The sequence below is a fragment of the Micromys minutus genome (genome assembly GCF_963924665.1).
Source record: "Micromys minutus genome assembly, chromosome: 18".
Taxonomy (NCBI): Eukaryota; Metazoa; Chordata; class Mammalia; order Rodentia; family Muridae; genus Micromys; species Micromys minutus.
Window position 1 is genome coordinate 18,070,994 of NC_137953.1, and position 21,526 is coordinate 18,092,519.

At 41.7% G+C, this 21,526-nt stretch overlaps 1 protein-coding gene across 1 annotated transcript in view; it reads right to left on the reverse strand.

Annotated features, from left to right (window-relative positions):
- LOC308432417 (pyroglutamylated RF-amide peptide receptor-like) overlaps nucleotides 1-10,631 on the reverse strand; it is a gene marked incomplete at both ends in the record, with an annotated part of 67,889 nt that extends 57,258 nt beyond the window's left edge. The window contains one exon of the mRNA XM_080932147.1: nucleotides 10,295-10,631. Coding sequence (XP_080788273.1) covers nucleotides 10,295-10,631 — 337 coding nt within the window. The remainder of the gene's footprint in view (nucleotides 1-10,294) is intronic.
- Between the last annotated feature and the right edge of the window lie 10,895 nt (nucleotides 10,632-21,526).

The window sequence follows — 21,526 nt, forward strand, 5'->3', positions numbered from 1 at the left end:
AAGAACCCAGTTGTCCTTCAACAGAAGAATGGATACAGAAAATGTGGTACATTTACATAATGAAGTAATGCTCAGCTATTAAAAACAATAACTTCATGAAATTCTTAGGTAAATAAATGGAACTAGAAAATGTCATCCTAAGCAAGGTAACCCAAACACACACACACACACACACACACACACACACACACAAAACACCCTAGTGTGCAGTCACTGATAAGTGGATATTAGCCCCAAAGCTTGGAATACCCAAGATACAATTCATAGACCACATTAAGTTCAAGAAGAAGGAAGATCAAAGTGCAGATGCTTCAGTCCTTCTTAGAACGGGGAACAAAAATATTCACAGGAGGAAATACGGAAACAAAGTTTGGAGCAGAGACTGAAGCAAAGGCCATCCAGAGACTGCCCCACCTGGAGATATAGTCCATAAACAGCCACCAAACCCAAACAATTTGGTAGAAGTCAAGAAGTGCATGCTGACTGGAGCCTGATATAGCTGTCTCCTGAGAGGCTCTGCCAGATCATGACAAATGCAGAGGCAGATGCTCACAGTCAACCATTGAACTGAGAATGGGGTCCCCAATGGAGGAGTTAGAGAAAGGATTGAAGGAGCTTAGGGGGTTTGCAAACCCGTAGAAAGAACAATACCAACCAACCAGACCTCTTAGGGTCTAAACCACTAAAAAAAGTACACATGGAGGAACCACAGCTGCACGTGTAGCAGAGAATGGCCTTGTTGTCCATTAATGGGAGGAGAAGCCCTTGATCCTTCCAAGTATCTATACCCCAGTGTAGGGGAACGTCATGCGGGGAGGTGGGAGGGGGTGGGTTGGTGGTTGAACACCCTAATTGAAGCCTGGGGGAGGGTAGATGGGGTGGGGGGTTTATAGAGAGGAAACTGGGAAAGGGAATGGCATTTAAAATATAAATAAAATATATCCAATAAAAAGAAAATGGAAAGAGAAGCTTTTGAATACTCTAGAACTGGAGTTGCTGGAGTGGACTGTATGGGTGCTCCGATTGATTCTGGTTCTTCTGGAAGTCAGTGTTCTAACTACACAGCCATTTCTTATGCCACTTTTGTTTAGTTTTTAGATGGTTCTAGGTATCCTGATCTAGAACTCATTATATTGTGGAGCATGACCTTCCGGTTTCTGATCTTCCTAGGATTATGGGTGTATACCAGTATACCTGATTTATGTGTCGTTGTGGTCAAACCCAGGGCCTTAACCATGCTGGATTAACATTCTACCAACCGAGCTTCATCCTTTCCCACAGTTCTTTTTTTTAAATCAATTTTGATTAAAAATCTATTCTGCACACAAATACACTAAATAGATACAAAGTAATATTTTGACTTTGTAACAAGGGTAGTCTCCTTTCCCTGAGGTCTTCAAAGGTGCTCAGCTCTTTTAATGCATGAGATCTTTTACTCTCACATCAGTCCTTCCAACTGCATGTTTTCCCAACAGTACAGGTGAATAAACAATATTTTAACAGTTAAATAGTTACCTCAACATCAAACAAGATTTTTTTTGCCAAGTTATATTGTAACAGATTGTTATTGCACACAAGAAATTTTTAAAATATTGCTCTTTTCATGCATATACTGAAGATTCCCCCCTACTTTCTCTTTCTCTCTCTTTCATTTACTTAGACATTGTCTCACCCAATAACTCAAAATGCCCTCAAATTTTGCTGCCTTGGCCTCTCTTGAATTTTAACTGTAAGTCATTATACGTGGCTTAGAAAGAGATTTGTAGGTGACTAATACAAATAACCCTTTAAGACTTTTTTAATTGTGTGTGTATGTTTGTGTGCGTGTAGTGTGTGTGTAGTGTGTATGTGTGTATGTTTGTGTGCGTGTAGTGTGTGTGTAGTGTGTATGTGTGTATGTTTGTGTGTGTGTAGTGTGTGTGTAGTGTGTATGTGTGTATGTTTGTGTGTGTAGTGTGTGTGTAGTGTGTGTGTTTGTGAGTGTGTGTAGTGTGTGTGTGTGTAGTGTGTGTGTATGTTTGTGTGTGTGTGTAGTGTGTGTGTAGTATGTGTGTGTAGTGTGTGTATGTTTGTGTGTGTGCATGTGTGTGTAGTGTGTGTGTATGTGTGTGTAGTGTGTGTGTAGTGTATGTGTATGTGTGTGTAGTGTGTGTAGTGTGTATGTTTGTGTGTTTGTGTGTGTGTGCGTGTGTGTGTGTGTGTGTGCGTGTGTGTGTATGTGTGTAGAGTATGTATAGGTACTTGGAAGCCAGGAGAATGTGTTGAATCCCCTGGGGCTAGAGTTATACAAGTGATTGTGAGCTCCCTAACACCGCAGCTTAGAACCCATTTCTTGGCTTCTGTAAGAACAAGTGAGTCTAACCACTGAGCAATCCCTCTAGCTCTGAGGTATAACCATTACCTGCATGTTAAAGACAAGCTGAAAATGCTAAAAACTGGGTTATGTATTATCATTCTTTGCTAAAACTCAGTGAGTTGTACAGCATATATATACATTTGCCATACAATTCTTCTGCGGCTTCATCTAACACTGCGGGGAACAGCTTTGGGCATCATTTTATAAATCTCTGCATTGTCCTCTACTAAGGACTGATTTAAGGCCAGGCATGTATTGTAAAATCTAGTTAATTCAGCCATAAGTGGGGAAACAGGATTGACAGCCAATGCTGTGTGATTCCACAAGTCACATCTGTTCTCTTGCCCCACGCTGTCTTAGCCTTTCTCCCAGGAGAGACACAGAGGCTTTAGATTTTCATTGTCTGAATTACAGTCTACGTGGTAAGAGTACATTTATTAAAAACTCAGTCTTCGAAAGACTGTCGTCTGATTTTAGTTTTGTGAAATCACATCAACCAATAAGCCTTTACCTGTGTACTTCAGTACAAGTCCTCAGGAGCCTGCAGTGTTCAGATCTGAGTAGAAGTGAACACAGCTTCTAGTGACAGCACAGGCTGAAGGGGTTAGGGTTAAGGATGGTACTCAACTCCATCCACTAACCCACCATGATGCTTCAGACAAAAATAAGGAGGGGCCGTGTGAGAAAAACTGAGCAGGGGACTTGGTCCACCACTGAGGACAGAAACATTAAAAGAATCGCAGAGAGCCCTATCCATGCCAGAGTAGAAGAGTTTGGTAGGCTTTCATCTTGATCTCAAAAAGCCTACTTTGGGACTTGGGTTATGAAGGAGAACATCAAAGAAACCAAAGGCAGAGGATATGTGTTGAAGGATCTTAGAGACCCATCAACTGAGTTCAGCCCCAAAGATGCATGTGACCTACCGTAGAAAACACACTGGACAGCCCTGAATATTCTCCTCCTCCAGCCAAACATCTCTATCAGCAGTCAAGCATTCCGCAGCAGGTTTGTGGCTAAAGACACTAAGTCCGAAGTAACATAGTCACAAAACCAAGAATTCCATCTACTGTACAGCCTATACTGAAATGAGAAGTTCTCAGATCAACTGAAACCAAAGTAGGGAGATGGCTGGAAATAGTTTCCCATGGGAAGAGAAAAGAATGGATCTTGAATAGGGTCTGGCTCCAAAAGTTATCTCTAGAAATCCTGTGAAGACTCGGGTTAGATGTTGCAGCCTATGAAGTCTGGGGGGAACTTTGTAAGTCGTCCAGAGTGCCAGAGACACCGTGCCTACACTACCTATTCTACCCATGTTACACAGTCCGGAGTGAGTCTTCCCCACAAGGTCCCCTCCAGATGGCCACCATCACAGGACATGAGAGGTATATCTGAAAAGATGGTTCCACAGTTTGAGCTGTAAGCTAAGGGGACATGGAAAACTTCTGGGTTTTGTCACTGCTGTTTTCTCCTACGGTGTCGCTATAACTAAAAGTATAGGTGGATGGGCCTTTCCAAATCAAGACTGGTGGCTGTTAGTGCTGCACTCGAATCTCTCGGGAAAACTTAGTGACTCTCGACCCAGAGGCTCGCCGCATGGCCCGGATCCTCCCTTCCCCTTAAGAGTAACTACTGCTGCTGTTCTTCATCCCCACCCCCACCGGAATGCTTCTTTTTTAATGGAACTGTTTTTTCATAGTTGCCATCATTCCTGTTAATAGATTTTTAAGAGAGAAACCCACGGTTGTCCTGATATTACAGCAATGTCATCATATGTAAATTTGCAAAGACCCATAGAAAAGCATAACTGATATTTTACAATCTCTCTCCAAGTAATAAAGCTGGCAAGTATTGGGACTATCGATCTGAACAGGTCTTGCCAATTAAGATCATTTTTTAAAAACTAACTAACTGGGTACAATATACTCTGTGCACCATACTCGCTCTTTCTTCTCCTCTCCTCCCCCTCCCTCCATTTGAGTAAAATTCCATTCCATACAGCACATGAAACCTCTTGGAAAGGTCTGCTTGTTAACAGGAGAGGCAAGTGCTATTCTGATGAAGGTTGAGAACCATCCTCCTGCGTCGTTACCATACTCTCTGTGGGCAAAATAGACTGGAAACCTTTTATGTGAGGTGTGCTAATTACTATAAGGTTAAGTTCTCTGGAAAGGTTATTTTTCTACTCTGTGTTTTGAATTCCCACCTGTCTTTGTAAGCACATATGTGTGCGCATGTGTAGATTTGTGCATGTCTGTGTGTATGTGTGTGTATGTGCTCGTGTTTGCATGTATGTGCTCTGAGGTATATATGGCCCATGGTATGTGTAAATCATGTATGTGTGGTATGTGTGCATGTGTGTACAGGAATATGCTCACCTGTGTGCGTATGCATGTGGACTAGAGATTGAGCTGAGTATTCGAAAGTCATCTTGAATGACTCCAAGAAGGTCATGCGCTTCAATAAAGACACAACAGACTGTATGTAATATAACTGCCATGAACTTTGCTGGAATCCTTGCATCCACCACCATCTGCATTTTGTAAGCAGTTTTAAATTCTATCCCTTTAGTAAGTTAACATCAAAATTTAGCTGGCACAGGGAGACAGGACTGTGCACTGCAGCCATCGCTTTGTTAGTTTACCAGCGTTGGTGCTGGAGGCATTTATGTTGTCTCTGTGCTTCTCAGCCTTGGCTGTAAAGCATAATGTGGGTTCCCTGACCTGTGGAGCTTTGAAAGCACAGGGGCCGTCACCACACTCTCCCCAATTCTTTTAGTACATGAAGGGGTGGGAACTAGGGTCTCTGTAGCCTATAAAACTCAAGGGGTTCTGTGTTGCCGAGAGCAAGAACCACCCCTTGTGCGAGAATTCTCGGATCAGGCATGGGGAATCTAGGTGTCCTCCTTTCCCTGCGAGCACCTTTCAAAAGGAAGCCAAGATGAGCACTCTTGAGCTTGCCCCCGTAACTTAGGCTATTTTGGGAACGTCTTTTTCTGAAATTGACTTGCGTCTGTTTTTTCAGTCATCATTAGAAAAACTAATGTTACTGTCCACACAAGAGGGCGGGAGGCGTCACTGAGCGCAGTGTACTCAAAATACTTCTCCCGGCCCTGGTCTGTTCTACACTCGGAGTAGCAAGAAATGCGCACAGACCCCTGCAGTTTTCTTGCAAACACTCCCTTCTCAGTTTATGAAGGCCTAGAATTTAAAATGTAGTTAGACTGAGAACGTCTTTTCCACTTCCTTCTGGAAGATCTTCAAAACAGACCAGCTGTGCCTTAAGCTTTTATTGCCTGTCTCTCCTAGACCCACCTTGTCCCCAGTCTCAGCTCCTCGGGCTCTGAACATCCCCTGCTATGTCCTGCTCCTTACATTCCAGTGCTTTGCACTCAGGAGCCCTGAGCACTATGAATGCACCCCACTTCCCCTATCTCTTCCTTGAATACTTCCCTCCCCTTCTTAATATTCCACAAGAACATTGCTTTCCCACACCTAGAGCACACCTGCAAAACGCTGAATACCTGTGTGATTCAGACTGTGTGATTATAGCTGAGACTGGCCGGAAGTACAAGGTATGATGAGGGCTTTCTGCATGCTGATGGTATGCTATTGTAACAGCCTCTGCTGCAGACCGGGTACGCGTCTACCCCTTCAAGGACTGATTAGCACCGAGCTTAGAGTCGGCCAGAACTGACACCGGAGGGTAAGCTCTACACAGAAATGAATCACGAAGGAAGAGCTTGCACCCCGCTTCCGTGCTCATGCATTGAGACAGGGGTGTTAAGAGTAAAGGGGTACAGAAATGCAAAGGCAATAATAGAAATATAGGAGCTAGTGAAAGCTAGAGGAAAGGACCCTGGAGAATGGCTGAGAGCAAACTCAGTTATTTCGAGTTTATCTAGAAACAAAACCCTTTTGGTCAGTGAAACTAGAGGGATCGTTAACACACCAGAAAGCAAGATACAGAGGTATAGGAGAGAGAGGTGACGTGAAAAATCTTGAAAGAAGGTCAGGTAAATGTCACAGTGTTGCGACCGTCAGAGCCCTGACATCTGACCAAACAGACCCAAAGGAAAGCAGGCAGAACATCCCAGGACCCATTTCAGTCCACCCCCATCCTAAACTAACATGGAGAGTAAAGGAAATTAAAATATGTTGTTGAAGGTACCCTGAGGCATAGAAAAGCTCTTCTCATTTGCTAGCTAGGAGAATTAGGGGAGGGGGGTGGGGATGGAGCCAAAAACAACAGCGTGGGACCTGGTTTGATAAAGGGGACTGCACACCAGCTCACCTCCTGCTGAACAGTAAATGTAACTGCTACAAATCAGGTGCATCTCCTACCGAATGAAATTCAGGCAAATTATCTTCTGTTTACAGATTTAGTGAGTCAGCTGGCACTGGTAATATCAAAGAGAAACACAGTATCTTTGCCCCATGGTTCCATGGAAGAGGCTGGCTGGTGTTTTCGTTTGTGTTGGCTCTTTGTTTTGCAGGCCTAATTTATAGCTGTGGGTTTCTATGGTGTAAACACCCCAATTAGGGATAACTTTAGAGCCACAACAAGACATCCTGACACAGTCCCTGCGTATAGCTGTTGCACACTCCAGCCTCCAAAAGTCAGAGCAAGCGGGATTTGAGCTGAGAGTTACTCTCTAGACTTTGGCTCCCACAAGCAGTTTCTAAGAGCTCTTCGGAAGAGGCTCTACGCAGGCAGGGCTGAGAATAGCTGCATACAGTGCCATTTACAGCCACACAGACATCACCTGAGGATTTGGGGAAAAGACTGGCTCACTAGGTGCTAAAGTTGTCTGGACGGAAGAAACCTTGATTAAGAAAAATGCTTCCATCCAACTGCCTGATGGCAAGTCTGCGAGGCATTTTCTTAAACGCCACCCTTGGAAAGATGTTCTTGGGTGGTGTAAGAGAGAGCAGTCCTACTAGGAACAAACAGTATTTCTCTCCACCCAATGCTTCAGTCCCTTCCTCCAAGCTCCAAGCCTGAGTTCTTGTTCCAACTTTTCTTTATTGACGGTCAGAGACCCAGATTTGGAAGACAAACAAATCCTTTCCTCTTCAGGTTGCTTTTGGTCAGGGTGTTTCATCCCATCAATGGAAAGCAAACTAGGACAGGAGAGAAGCGAGCTAGAAGGAAAGGCAGTCATCCGCAGACTACTGCTGTCAAAAATACTTAGGAGAGAAATGTTTAGCAAATTCATGAACGAAGAGCTTATGGGTTATGTATGACTCAGGTAATACAGGTGCTTTATTTTACTCAAAGGCATTTTACTCTTTAAATATGTGTTAGATGCCAGTGTCATTTTTTTTTTAAATCTGTGTTCATGGTTTCTCTTGGGAAAAGGAAGGGAGAGAGAAATGGAAATGGTGATTACACTAGAAAATGTGACAGCCCTCCCTTGGCTCTGGAGGAGGCTACACTGCCCCACAGTGCCTGACACTGTCAGTCTCACTTTCTCCCTGGAGGTATCTGAGAGGTGTTTATATTTTACACTTTTATGGAACATTTTCCTCCCCAGTCACAGAAGCCTTCATTTCTCATTTCTGACCATTTCCCACATGTTAGCTGTGTGGTTCTGAAACACCTTCCTCAGTGTTCTTAAAACATCAGACCTTTTCCTTCCCAGACTGAGGATGGACCAGCATAGCTCCTTCTCCCCTGTGAAAATGATCTCATTCTTCAAGACCCAGTTCAAAGAACACAGCCTCAGAAACCCTTCCCAACTCCCCCCATGGTCCAAGAGCAAACTGAATCTTCTTCTAAAAATTAAACACTGCTTTGGCTCACCTGGGCTACAGTCTGTTCTCTGAGGCCCCACAAGGGACAATATCAGCTCATTTGTCTTTATGGTCTCAAGGAAAAAAATCCTTTGCCATATAGCAGATGCTTAATCCCTTTCTCAAATGAATAAGTTAGATTATTTTAGCTCTTATTAATTTGTGTTAACCTGTGTTAATTTATCAAAGGACTTTTGCAATACCATCCTAATGTATAATATAAAAGTTATTTCTCTTTCGTATCCTGTCCAGTCCCTCTGTAGACCATTTCTTCTCCTCAATATACTGGTCACTCAATATAAGTCTAGATAAGTAAGAAGGGGCCTTCTATAATACTGCCTAGTAACTTCTACTTTAATTATATGACAATTCTTTTGATTTGTTTCTGGATTTTGAGGCAGAGTTTCACCAAGCTGCGCAGGTGGGTCAGAAACACAAAACCTCCCTGCTTCTCTAACTGCTCTCAGTAATAGAATTAGAAGTATGTTCTCTTGAACTGGGAATAGTCACCCTTTATAAACCACGTTTTCTGACACACTTGATTCTTACTCCATCTCTATATAGAAGAATAACACATGACTCTTGGTTAATAGTTGAAAATAGAATGACACATCTTTCTCAGAGTGGGAGAAGGGCAGAGATCTTGAGATAATCCTCAGACTTCCCTCTTAGGAAACCGTCCAGAGCATCACCCCTCAACCTGGCTTGAAACAGAAGCTCTGCCTGGCTCTTCTTGCAAAGCTCTCCAAACTTTAACATGTTATTTAAAGATTAAGCCTCCTCCACATTCAACTAGTCTGTGTTAGGGTAAAGTAGTAAACCTGGTCTTTCCATAGCCAGGAGATCCTCAATGCTTGTGGTTGGTGTCACAGTGAAGATGTAACCACTCAGTAGAACAAATGCGCTTCTAAATACATGTATGAGCAGGAAAGTAGTAACTCTAGGACTTTCTCTCAAAGTTTAGTATTTGATAATTCAAAACTCCCCATTAAATTGATAGAATTAGCTATTTCAGGTAACTCTAGAATGCCCATATGCAATTATTTTATCAGAGAACATAAAATGTTTCTAACCTATGATCTATTTCAAATGATCTATATACCCTGGGTCACTTTCAAGCCAAAGCAATGTACTCGATATTTGATGCTTTTCTAGAAAATATATCATAAAGTGAGAACAATTTAGTATCCTTATCCCCAACAATGAATGAAACCCAACTTCATGAAAAACGGCAATATTGGAAGTGTTAGCTGGTGATCTCCTAGTGGCAGTAGGTCAGGTGAGATATAAAAGCCTCCAGAAGTTTGAGGAAATCAGTCTAGGGGCGGAAACGGCAGGGTAAGGAGGCATGGGATCCTTCCTTATGCATTTACAACCACTTTCTAAGAAGTCCAATGTGCCCACGGGGTTACAGCACTCCAGAAAGCAGGGGTAGAATGGTTACTTCCTGCCTGGGGTGCCCGGGCAGCAGTGGGGAAAACATCATCACTGGTTCTGAGACTCCTGGAACCCGCTTGTATTCAGTGCCTCTCTCATCCCCTAGTCTGTGTGAATTCCCTGCCAGTCCCACCCCTTCTTCTAATGAAAATCAATTTCTCCTGTCCTTTAGAAATGAAGAGGGGACATGTTTACTTCAAATTACTAAACCAAGACTTTTTTGTTTTTTTTTTCCCCCTTCAGTGTATATTTGTTGTGAAAGGTTTTTAATCTGTGTGTTATTGGTTAATACATGCAAAAACCTGTCTGGGAGCCACATAAATAACTGGGAAGGAAGCCTGGAAATTGGGGGAAAGGAGAGGGGAGAAAATGACCTTTGAAATGTTTTGTTGTTTGAAAGATTATGCTAAAATTCTAATGGTTTCTTTTAAACAGCGTGTGGGGGGAGCCGTGTAATTATGGTGAGAGGCTGAAAGGACTGAAGAACCAAGCTGCCCTGGACTGTGCTTAAGTGTTACCACAGTCAAAATATTTATGGGGCAAGGAGAGATGCTGGCCCCAAGCAGAAGAGGCAAAGAAAATAAAACAAAGAAACAAACACCTCCTCAGCAAGTAAGCCCTGCAGAGAAGTTCCACGAATTCAGGGGTTCTCTTGATGGAGAAACAAAAGGTGACCGGAAAGAAAAATGCCTAGCGGGGACCTCCTTACCCCCCAGCCAGGTGTCTGAGACGTTCTGGAGCATGGTGACCGGGATGCAGAAGAAAACGATGAGTAGGTCGCTGAGCGCCAGGGAGCAGATGAAGATGTTGGTGACGGTGCGCATGGCCTTGCTGCGGGTCACCACATAGACTACCAGGGCGTTGCCGAAGAGCGCCAGGGCGAAGATAAGCAGGCCGGCGAGCAGAAGGGCCAGCCTGGCGCGCGGGGGCAGCTGCGGGGTGACCACCAGGGGCCGCAGCCCGTAGCGCGCGATGAACTGCGCGCGCGTCAGGTTGTGCAGCCGAAGCAGCGCCGAGAGCTGCTCCGCGGTCAAGTTCCACGACATGCCAGGCTCGGGAGGCGCCTCGTCCGCGCGTGGGGCCGTCCGAGGTCCGGGAGGTATGGGAGAGAAGCCAAAAGCCGCGCCGCCGGTGCGAGCCGCGGGCGAGAGAGGCCGGCAGTCACCAAAGCGAAGTCGGAGCTGCGGGCCAAACTGTTTGCAGTTCTAAGAAAGTTCCTAGCCAGGCGCTGCCGTGCTCAGAAAGCTCGCAGCGCCACGCCAGGCTCAGCATCCAGTTTTCTGGACCTTAGTGGATCTGAACCCCGCCCCTTCGCACACTCCACAGCCCCTGGAGGGCCGCCTCCTGCAGCAAAGCACCCAGCATGGAGTGTCCTTCCTGGCTGGAGCCACGCAGAGCCATGTTGCACCAGCCCAGGTTGAAGATGTTAGAACAAAAACTGCTGTTGAGGTTTGGAAAGCCTCTTGGTTCTCCTCTTGTAAAATCATGTATGGGCCACAACTACCCATGGCAAAATGGGGTTTAAGTCTTTTCACCATTGAAATAATAATTACAGAAGGGAAGTTGCCGTCATAAAAGAGGGTCTCAGGCGTTCAGTTTGCTCTGTTGTGTTTTAACAGACAGTACAAACCTAGAAATTTGACATAGATACAGTGTGTGTGTGTGTGTGTGTGTGACAAAGAAAGAGAGGTGGACATGGAGTGGGGGAGACAGAGAAAGGCAGACAGACAAGAAACTGTGATTAAACAGGATTAGATTCCTAAAACTGATACAAGATACAAAACTCCAGCACCACCCAGATCTCACTCTGGGACTTCTTCATGGCCACACGCATTGCTCCATCACCCCTTGCCTCTCTGTGCGTCTGTCAAGACTATAGTATCAACAGAATCAGATAATGTATACTTTGTCCATAGGTGATCTCCTCTCCCTTGACACAATATGCTATAAACCTATCCAAGTTGGGAGGTGTTTTGTAAGTCTGAGTTGTGGAGTATATTGCTGACATTGTAAAACAGTTGGGGTATTTCTGGCTTTGGGCTATTAGTGAAGAAACATGGACTGGTTTCTGTATGGATATAGTTTGCACTTTCATTATGGGAAGCCCCGAGAAGGTTGTCTAGTCTGTCATGTTGTCCCGGCTACTTGTCTTGCTTTGTTTTGTTTATCAGCTTAGCACAGAAGAGGAAACCATACTTGAGAAAATGCTCACCTCGGTCTGTCATGTTGTCCCGGCTACTTGTCTTGCTTTGTTTTGTTTATCAGCTTAGCACAGAAGAGGAAACCATACTTGAGAAAATGCTCACCTCGGTTGGTTGGCTTATAGGCAAGTCTGGAGGGTTTTTTCTTGGTGAAAGACTGATGTGCGAGAGCCCAGCTCTCTGTGGGCAATGCCAGTACAGGCAGGTGATTGGGGATGATATAGAAAATCAGGCTGAGCAAGCTGTGAGAGAGCAAGCCAGTGAGCAGCACTGCTTCATGCCCTTGTACCAGTTTCTACCTTCAGGCTTCTGCCTGGAGTTCCTGTCCTGGCTTTCCTTGATGATAGAGTGTGGCTAGACAGTTGGAAGCTAAAATAAACCCCTTTCTCCCCAGGTTGCTTTTTGTCCCCCCACCCCCGCTCTCTGTCTCTCTCTGTCTCTCTGTCTCTCTCTCTCTGTCTCTCTGTCTCTCTCTCTCTACACACACACACACACACACAGGCAATCCTAAAATCATTTAGAAAATGGTCCAAAGTTGGGAAGGATATGACCTGTTTCGCCATGAAAACCTAAAGATCTAGTCCAAAGCTTTTCAGTAGACAAGTTTGGTGATTGTGCTGGCGATCGAGTTTCCACCCTCACACGGAGTCTTTGGACAAAGAGCTCCCAGCTGCATTGCTCACTAGAGACCCAAGGACCTTTCTGACAGTGCTGCTTTCTAACAGTGCTGCTTTCTGACAGTGCTGCTTTTGGGTCCTTACACTAACCGTCTGTATGGCTGGCATGCCCTGCTCTCAGCCTTCTCCTCTCTGACCCTAACTCCCACTTAAGACATTGCACTGTTGATTTATCTGGCTTTTAAGAGCTAGAGTGGGGTAGTTGAGTATGGAAGTTGGGGTAGCCCTCCGACAGGACTGTGCAGAGGACCCAAACGTGTAACAATGGTTGCATTTATTACATCACTTATGCAGAACTCAATACCCTCTGCTGCTGTTGGTGTACCACTGAGCCAAATGTAAAAAAAAAATTCATTTTTTATATCCCTTTAGCTTTCTCCAAATATGTCTTAAATATGTCTTCTACAGCCCTTTAGAATGGCCTGTTATTGTAGTAATTTTATCTTCACCTGTTGCGAAAAGTCAAGATTCCTAAGAGGAAATGAAAAATCTATTGAATTTACTCTTCTTGTTCCTATTGTTCTGTCCTGTTATGCCAGGATCTCAGATTGAGTCATTCTTTCCCTTTTAAAATGTACACACAGATGCACGCAGACATGTACACATGCAGACCCACAATGCACACACAAACATACACACACTCACAGACACACGCACAGTTACATTGTTTTTCTTTAGTAAGGAATTTTCCAAATTTCCCCCTTTGTGTATCAAGGACATTTTCTATGGATATGTCTGTGTTTGTAAAGTTTTTTTGTTTTTTTTTTGTTTTTTTTTTTTCCCAGCATTTGAAAAAGACTTTCTTACTTCAGTCTGTTTTCTGTGGTCTCTAAGGTGAAACCTATTGTCTTTTAGATTGTTCCTTCCTGCAGGCATGATGTCATCTCTTGGAGTTATTTTAAGACTTTATTGTTCTTGTCTTTCTTAAGTTTCACTGGTATTACCAGACTTTGGGTTCTAGCCCTGCCCCAATAAGACAAGTTCAACTACCTGTCTGAGATAAATTAATGAAATGGGCCAAATAGTGAAAAGCAGAAAAGGACTATTTATTCAATGGCATTCAATTGTGAAGAAGGATAGAGAAGCCCCAGTCAGTGCTCACGATCCTGATGTGATGCTGAAGACAGAGTAGTGCTTAACTAAATGGCCTCTAGTCTATGCATTGTCCTGAACTCCGTCCACCATCTCTGTCTCTGTGGAAGATGGTCATCAAGTTGTCAATCTCTGACTAGCCCAGGAGATTGGTTTTCTCCTCTCCCAGCAAGAAGTTGCTGGAGGAATTCTAGTTTCTTGAGGCCCATTGTTTCAGTAGTCTGATAGGCACACAAGTGTCTCCCTGTAAAATATCTCCATCTGTGCCACAACAGTTATAGGGCATGTGTCTTCCTGCTGACTTCTTTAGGTTGCCTCATCTTGGATTTCCTGAAGCTCTTGAATTCAGAACTCCTGTCTTCCTACATCTGGGACACTTTAGCCTTTACTACTTCATAGTCTTTACATTTCTTTTAGATTTATTAGTTTTACTTTATGTGAATGAATGTTTTATCTGCACATATGTATATGGACCATATAAGTGCCAAATGCCAATGAGGGTCAGAAAAGGGAGTAGGAGCCACTGATCCTGGAGTTACAGATAGTTGTGAGCCACCATGTGGGGGCTAGCAACTAACCCTGGTCCTCCACAAGAGCAATGGGTTTTCTTCACTGCGGAGCTCTCTCTCCAGCCCTCCATATTCCTTTTTTTAATCTCTCCTTTATCCTTCCCCTCTTGACTTTGAGGGCTAGAGTGCTACAGTTTTTCTCTTATTATCTTCTTGAAGGGAAGAATCTAGTTGATAGGAGATACTTTAAGCAGAAGTTAATTCAGCAAATCAATAATGTACTCCAGAGAGCTGAGCCAGAATGAGGAAAAGGAAGAAATCTCAGGTGGCGATTGATAAAAGAGACTGCATAACGATTATTTATGAGAGGGCTTATCCACCCCAATCACGGATGAGTTCTCCTTTTCAGAGTAATTTTCCCCAATATCTCACTAAAAATTATCATGCAACAGATCAGGACTCACAATGCAAATGAAATTCTAATAAAGCTTAGCAACAAGCATGCCGTGCTCATCTTTGATCCCAGAACAGAAGCAGAGGCAGAGGATCTCGAGTTCAAGGTCACCCTGGTCTACAAACTGAGTTCTAAGACAGCCAGGGCTACATGGAGAAACTCTCAAAAAAATTAAAATATATACATACACCAAGCTAAATTTTCTGCGTCTGCAAAGCCTCAATTATTGCGCATGTGTGGCAACTGAGGAAATTCTCTTAGCACTCTAGTTTGACACTGTAGAGAAGATTTAATGGCAGCTCCCAGAGTATTTATCCAGAAGGGGGCGTCTAAACTATCAGGAAGCCCAAGTGCCAAGATACATTTGCAGTTTTTTTTAGTTTCTCAGGTATAATTAACATTTTGCCTATCTGGTCTCGTGGTGATATAAAAATCGTCTTGTTATATCCCCAGAGGGATCTAAGACTCCATTCAGCTTTGGGAGTACGAAGACCAATTTCTCTCTGTTGTTTCGTAAAACTCAAATTTTGCTGTTTGTACAACTTTTGACGTGTTACTAGAATGAACCTGGTTCATTGATTCAATCATTGTCTACCCTGATGTTATATAATAGTTGCACATCAGTTGCTCATTTGTAAAATAGCCCCAAGGCAGAAAATAGTTCCTATTTGAGGCTTTACAGGAAACATTTTACCATCCTGATGATGTCAGTATGGAAGAGTGGTTATGTATCCATATTAATATCCTTAGCTCAGTAAGCAGAGAAGATGTGTTCTAAGAATCTAAACCAATCATAGCCATAAATGGTTCTTAGAGAAAGCAGTGTATACTATAAATTGGTCTAGGAGGAAGATGAAGTAAAGAAAGCATACTTATTTCCCATAGAAGAATTAGTTTTCTGTTCTAAATTCTGACCAACACATACAGAATTAATGATGCAACTGTAGCTTGCCAGCTGTTGGATACTATCAGGCTTGGCGGGCATGGGGATGGGTCTACCTTCATAAAGAAGGACTGAAAGAGTGGGATACTAATTATTGGTTACCGGAATAGAACCTTACTCTTTTCTGGTTCTGGAAAGAGGTGTGACATCTTGGACTGTCTGGAGGCTCATTGATAAACAACACTAAAACCTAAAAACTATCTACACCTGATTCCAGGAGCCCTGGGCCTTATAGATGTCTACCAGGAAGCTTTCTACTAAGTGGCCCTCCTGGAACACTCAAATCAAATGGGCCTGGTAATCACCTAGACAAGACAAAGTCCCCCAGAAAAGGCTTCTTGAATTGAAGAATTTAAAACTTTTTCTATATTTCTCTAGGACGTAGATTAATACAATGTTCCATTGGGCATTGTCCAACATCACCCACTGAGCATACGCTCTGCACCATATTACAATAGATTGTTTATATTTGCATCTGGACACTGTGTCCTTTTTCTGTAGATGCTTCATGAAGAGCTAAAGAGCAAGGAGCCAAGAAGAGGGCAGAAAGAGACCCCAGCAACACCCATTGGATCCTCTCCCCTGTTTTAGTTAATAGTTTTTCTATGTTTATCATGCTGTTGGTCTCCCCTTCTTTCAGGTGAGGCCATGGAACTTTACGTCCCTTCTTGCTTATGATGCTTTTTGTGTATAAACTTCTACACCTGGCTATGCGCCTTCGATGTGTCTCAGGTCACTTGCTTGTCTAACTCCCCTTTGGTGCCCATTAATTTGCCATTCATAAGTATCCCATCAGGACAATTCTGATTCTAAATTTTAAAAGAAAAACTGGTTAACTAATTTGAAAAGTTGTTATTTTTGTAAGTTACTAAACAAATTATCTCAAGTAATGACAAAGTTCCTCAAGAATACAGACAATTTGGCCAGACAATCACAGTTATATGTTTGAGTAATCCTAGTAACTGGTATTTTAAAATTTAGAGTGGTTCTGTAGATAGAAGGGAAAACAAAGCAAAAAAAAAAAAAAAAAAAAAAAAGTGGTCAGACATGTCCTATGTATAGGTTCTGGTGGTTTTAAGAACTCAAATTACACCAGAAATATTGTAAAGGAAAAGCAGAAAGAAACCAAAAATATTTTTTAAAAATTAAACAATTAAAGCTATGTAGATACATTTCTAGGTTTAAAATATAGTTTTGTCATGTAATTTTTACATGGTAAAATATAGTTTTGTTCTACAAGCCAATGGATACTCCAAAATGGAAATAGAAATTAGGACAAATCACAAGGTCAAAACATGTTTTGTTTTGTTTTTTAAAGTTTATGGTAGGATATGTTGGGCCATGCCTTTAATTCCAGCACTTGGGAGAAAGAGACAGGTGGATGGGTCCCTGTGAGGTTAAAGCCGACTTAGTCAACAAAACAAATTCCAGGACAGCCAGGACTATTATACAGATAAAAAACAAACAGACAAACAAACCAAAAACTAACTAACTAAGGGCTGTGAAAGATGGCACAAATACAAAGTTGCTATGGATTCTAATAAGAGTGCTACTTAAAATTCCTCATGTTAAAATATGATAAATTGACATTTGATTCTCTGAATCAAAACTCTCTTGTTACAGTAATGTCTTCCAAAAATATTGATCCACTCTTAATAACATTTGCAAAAGCAAAAACCAAACCAAACCGAAACCACAAAAATAAAAATGCAAAAGAAAAAAAATTGACTTAACATCTAAAAACTCAATGATCTTGTTTTCTTTAAAAAATGATTATTTTTTTCTCCTGAGTTTGATAAACTTTTAACTACCAAAAAAAAAAACCCTAAGTTTTCAAAGTCAAGATATATTTTAAAGGCTATTTTTGGGCTGGAGAGATGGCTCAATAGTTAAGAGTACTTGCTATACTTGCACAGGACCTAGGTTCAGGTCCCAGCACCCACAGAAGGCTCACAACCTTCTGCAACTGCATTACAGAATACTTTTCTGGCATCTGTGGACCTTAGGCATGCATGCAGTGTGTGTGTGTGTGTGTGTGTGTGTGTGTGTGTGTGTGTGTGTGTGTGTGTATACATGCATACACTAAAAAATAAAAGGAAATCTTTTAAAAAGCCACTTACTTTTATCAAGCTAGAATTAGAAGCCACAGATCCTTTTTCAGGACAGGAAAAACTGGCCTTCTGAATGTTTAGCAACCATGCTTGGAGGCCCAAATCTGTTCTGAAGACAAAGAAGCTAAAAAGACAACCAATATTTTAGACTATGCTCTCTCTCAGTTGCCAATTCTACAGGCTAATAGGGCCCTTCTAAAATAGTTCTAGATGCCAGTAAGTCACCATCCTTTTGGTAAGAGAGGTCCTGGAGACACCAGAAGTTGTATTCTAACCAGTGTACATTCTATAGAGGACAGTCATTACAGAAGGAAATTTCCTCAGTTCTACTAACTGAAGCTATATGGTCTGCATGACCCTGAATAGTGACGACAAAGCTGGTAGATTAGAAACCTGAAAGACCTTACAAAACTCTGCATAAACAGCAAGTCACAGCCCTTAAATTCCAGCCACCCACATGGTTTTAAACATCTAATAGTAAGCAATAGCCATACCATGAAGCAATTGGTAGTAATACAAAATAGAATGAATGTATGAACTGGTCTATATTTTGAAAGCGACTCTGTAGTGGTTTCAATAAGAATGGCTCTATAGGTTCACATAGCCCTTAGTTGGTAGAACTGCTTCGGAAGGATTAGGAGGTGTGGCCTTGTTGGATTGAGTGTGTTACTGAAGTCAGGCTTTGATGTTTCTAAAGCCTGCACAATTTCCCAGTTAGCTATCTCTCAGTGAATCAGGATGTAAGCTCTCAGTGTCTGCCTGCCTCAATGCTCCCTAATAGTCATGGACTCTAACACTATGAAATGATAAGTTCCAATTACTCTTCTCTCTGTAATTTGTCTTAGTCCTGGTATCTATGTAGCAATTTGAAAGTAACTTAGAATCTGAGTGCTATGGCAGCCATTATAGAATTGTTTTAGGTAGCTAGTAGATTTCTACAGCATCTAGCCATACCTGAGCATCTCAGATAGCAATCATATAAAGTCCAGACTCATATTTTGAGCTTATCTAGTTCTTCACCCTATTTAAATGAAATATCGGATCTTATACCATAAAGTGGTCCTGAGACCCATAGAACAAAAACATGATTACTGTAGCTGTTTTTTAAGCTGCTGAAGTTATTCAAGCTGTATTTAGCATCAATATTCCTCCATATGGTTTCCAAAGATCTCATCAAAGTGATTATGGTCCTTCCTTGGTTTTCCAGATAGTTCAAGCTACAGCTAAACCTCTGGGAATTAGATATTATCTTCATTTATTTTAAAGACTTCAGTCCTCCTGAGAGATAAAATATGCTAATCAGACCTAAATTTACCCATTATGTATGAAATCCTCAAAGAACTAATAAAAGACGAGAAAATATATGATATTTATCTTCTAGAAAAATGTGCGATGTCACCAGTTGTCACTATTGTAGGGAAGGAAAATATTTATCAATATGTGGTAATCAATAAGTTCAGGTGTGTAAAAGTAATTTAAGCAAGCATTACTAGAAGAGTCTTCAAATCATATAATTGTATAAAAATCATATATACCTTTAGGCTTGCATCTTACATTATAAATTGAAGTTTACTTTATTTCTTTGAAGTTTTACCCTTTCTCTTTGGTTTTTAAATCTTTGAAGGCAGTAACCAGTCTCACATCATTTAGAAATAAGTTTGGATAAATATTCTGTTGGTTATGGTCAATGATCCTCGAGTCTTTCAGATACATTTTAGACTGAAATATGGAAAAGGAACTTTTGGTTTCTGTAATTCATGAGCTGAATAATGAATAAAACATTCCTATTTTAGTAACATTAACAATCCTTGCTATCGTGCAGACATTTTGTAACATTAGAGAAAGCACAAGGTTGTTTAAGATAAATCTTAGATGGAAAGCAATGTGCCGGGATACAGACATTTAAAGGCTTTGAAGCTATTCTCATGGTGCATGTTTTCTGTCTGTAGTGTTCTGCCTGTTGATAGGACCAAAATATTTCTAACTAAACTGAAGGGATGGACTATTTGCTAACATCCTTGTAGTTTATAAAAATTATGAGTAAATGAAGCTTATCCAACCAATTCTTCCTATATCTTCTTAGAGTCCACACCAGCCTTCACTTGAATCTCAGCCTAATACCTCTTGAGGTGCCTAATGGATGCCCTTTTATAAATGCAGTCTCTTCCCTGATGTGATCAATCCAGCTTTAAACCAATTTGCCAATAGATTCAGTGGATTCTAACAGGCTATCTGAGTTTATATTAGCAGAGAATGTGTCACTCACTTAGTGAGCCTGAAGATTCATTTTGTACAGAGAAGACAGATGCGAGTTAGAATTCACAGGAAAGCCCTCAGGAATAACAACTAATTTTCTGTGTAAAGATACTTTTTTGTTACTTCCATCTTTTCTACAAATCCACCTCAGGACTTGTGGGCTGAATTTATCAGGCCTATGTTAAAACTTAGAAGCGAGATACTCTAGAAATGCATCCCACAAACCTTAGGGGAAATTAACACGGAAGTGACTTTAAGTACATGTTCAAATGAGCAGTTAAATGATGTATTAATGTTTGTTCTCTCATTAAGAATCCAAGCTTTATTCTCTGTAACTGGTTCTAGCCAGCCTTTTATTTCTGCCTTTTTATGCTCAGCTTGTGAATGATTTATTTTTATGGGCCTAATACTATGGCCTAAACACTTAGAAAGACAATTGTTGCATTGTTAATTGCTAACCTCTTCCAGTATTTTTGGACTGTCATATTCTTTAAGCAGGATCCTGAAGTCAATTCAAGTAACACATCAGTTAAGCTAGAGATAGCTCCTGCTCCACTCTCAAATGTGGGTGTTTTGACTGCACATGTTTCTGTGTATCACACATGGCCCTGATGCCTGATGAGGCCAATAGACACTACCAGATTCTCTGAAACTGGAGTTACAGATGGTTATAAGCTGTTATGCCAATATTGGCCATCCAACCCAGGTCCTTTGAAAGAGCAGCCATCACTCCTAAGTTGTTTTATACAGCTATTCTCAACAATAAACTTTTGTTTGCAGTTGATCTACCCTTAGATGATCCTGTGAAATTTTGAGTCTATATATTTTGGTCCCCTGAATGTTCACTGAGTGTAGACCTTGAACCATTATAGTCAGTTTGCTCCAATAACCATATCTAAATGATTTTTATAGTCTCAACCCTTGAGAAATGATCGCTAGGTTCCTGGTTTTATAGTAGGATCTTGACAGACATTAGGGATAGGTCTCTCCTTCATAATTAATATATTGCAAATCAAAAGACTGAAAAGATAGGACTCTAAATGTTGATCAAAGGAATGGGAAGAGGCATGACCTTCTAAACGGCCTAGACAGTCACTGGGAGGTAACTATTAAACATGGATGCAGGAGTCCTGAACCTATGTTCTATCGTGGAGCTTTCTGATAAAGAACATTGTGTAATACTAATTCTTCCTATAAGACCTGTTCCAAATGATCTTGTTGATCAAATAGGAAAGGGCAAAGTCCCTTACAAAAAGCTGTAGAGACTTTGGAGCCAGTATTAAGATGGCCTCCAAAGTCTCTAGAGCTATGTCCACTGTCATTCCTTGACAGATGACTGAATTTTATTATGTAATTAACTATCTATACTCTGGGTGTTTCCTGTGAACTCTTTCAATGAGGATCACATGTCCTGTGAGATCATAGGAGCAAGATTTCAGTGACAAAGTGAGACTGACAGAAGCCCAAGAAAGTATGACATCAGACCACATATTTCCAGGTAGGAAATTCCAGCTTTCTGAAGCCAAACTTGTGACAAAGAAAAGAATAAGTGATCCTTTGGCTGCAGTTTCTACAATGGAAGCTGACAAATGAGGATACGCACGCCTTTAAACTACTCACAGCATAGTAGAGAATATCAAATGAAAAAAATGATGTCACATTGCATCAAAATGGGCCTGGTCTGAAACTGGATCAATG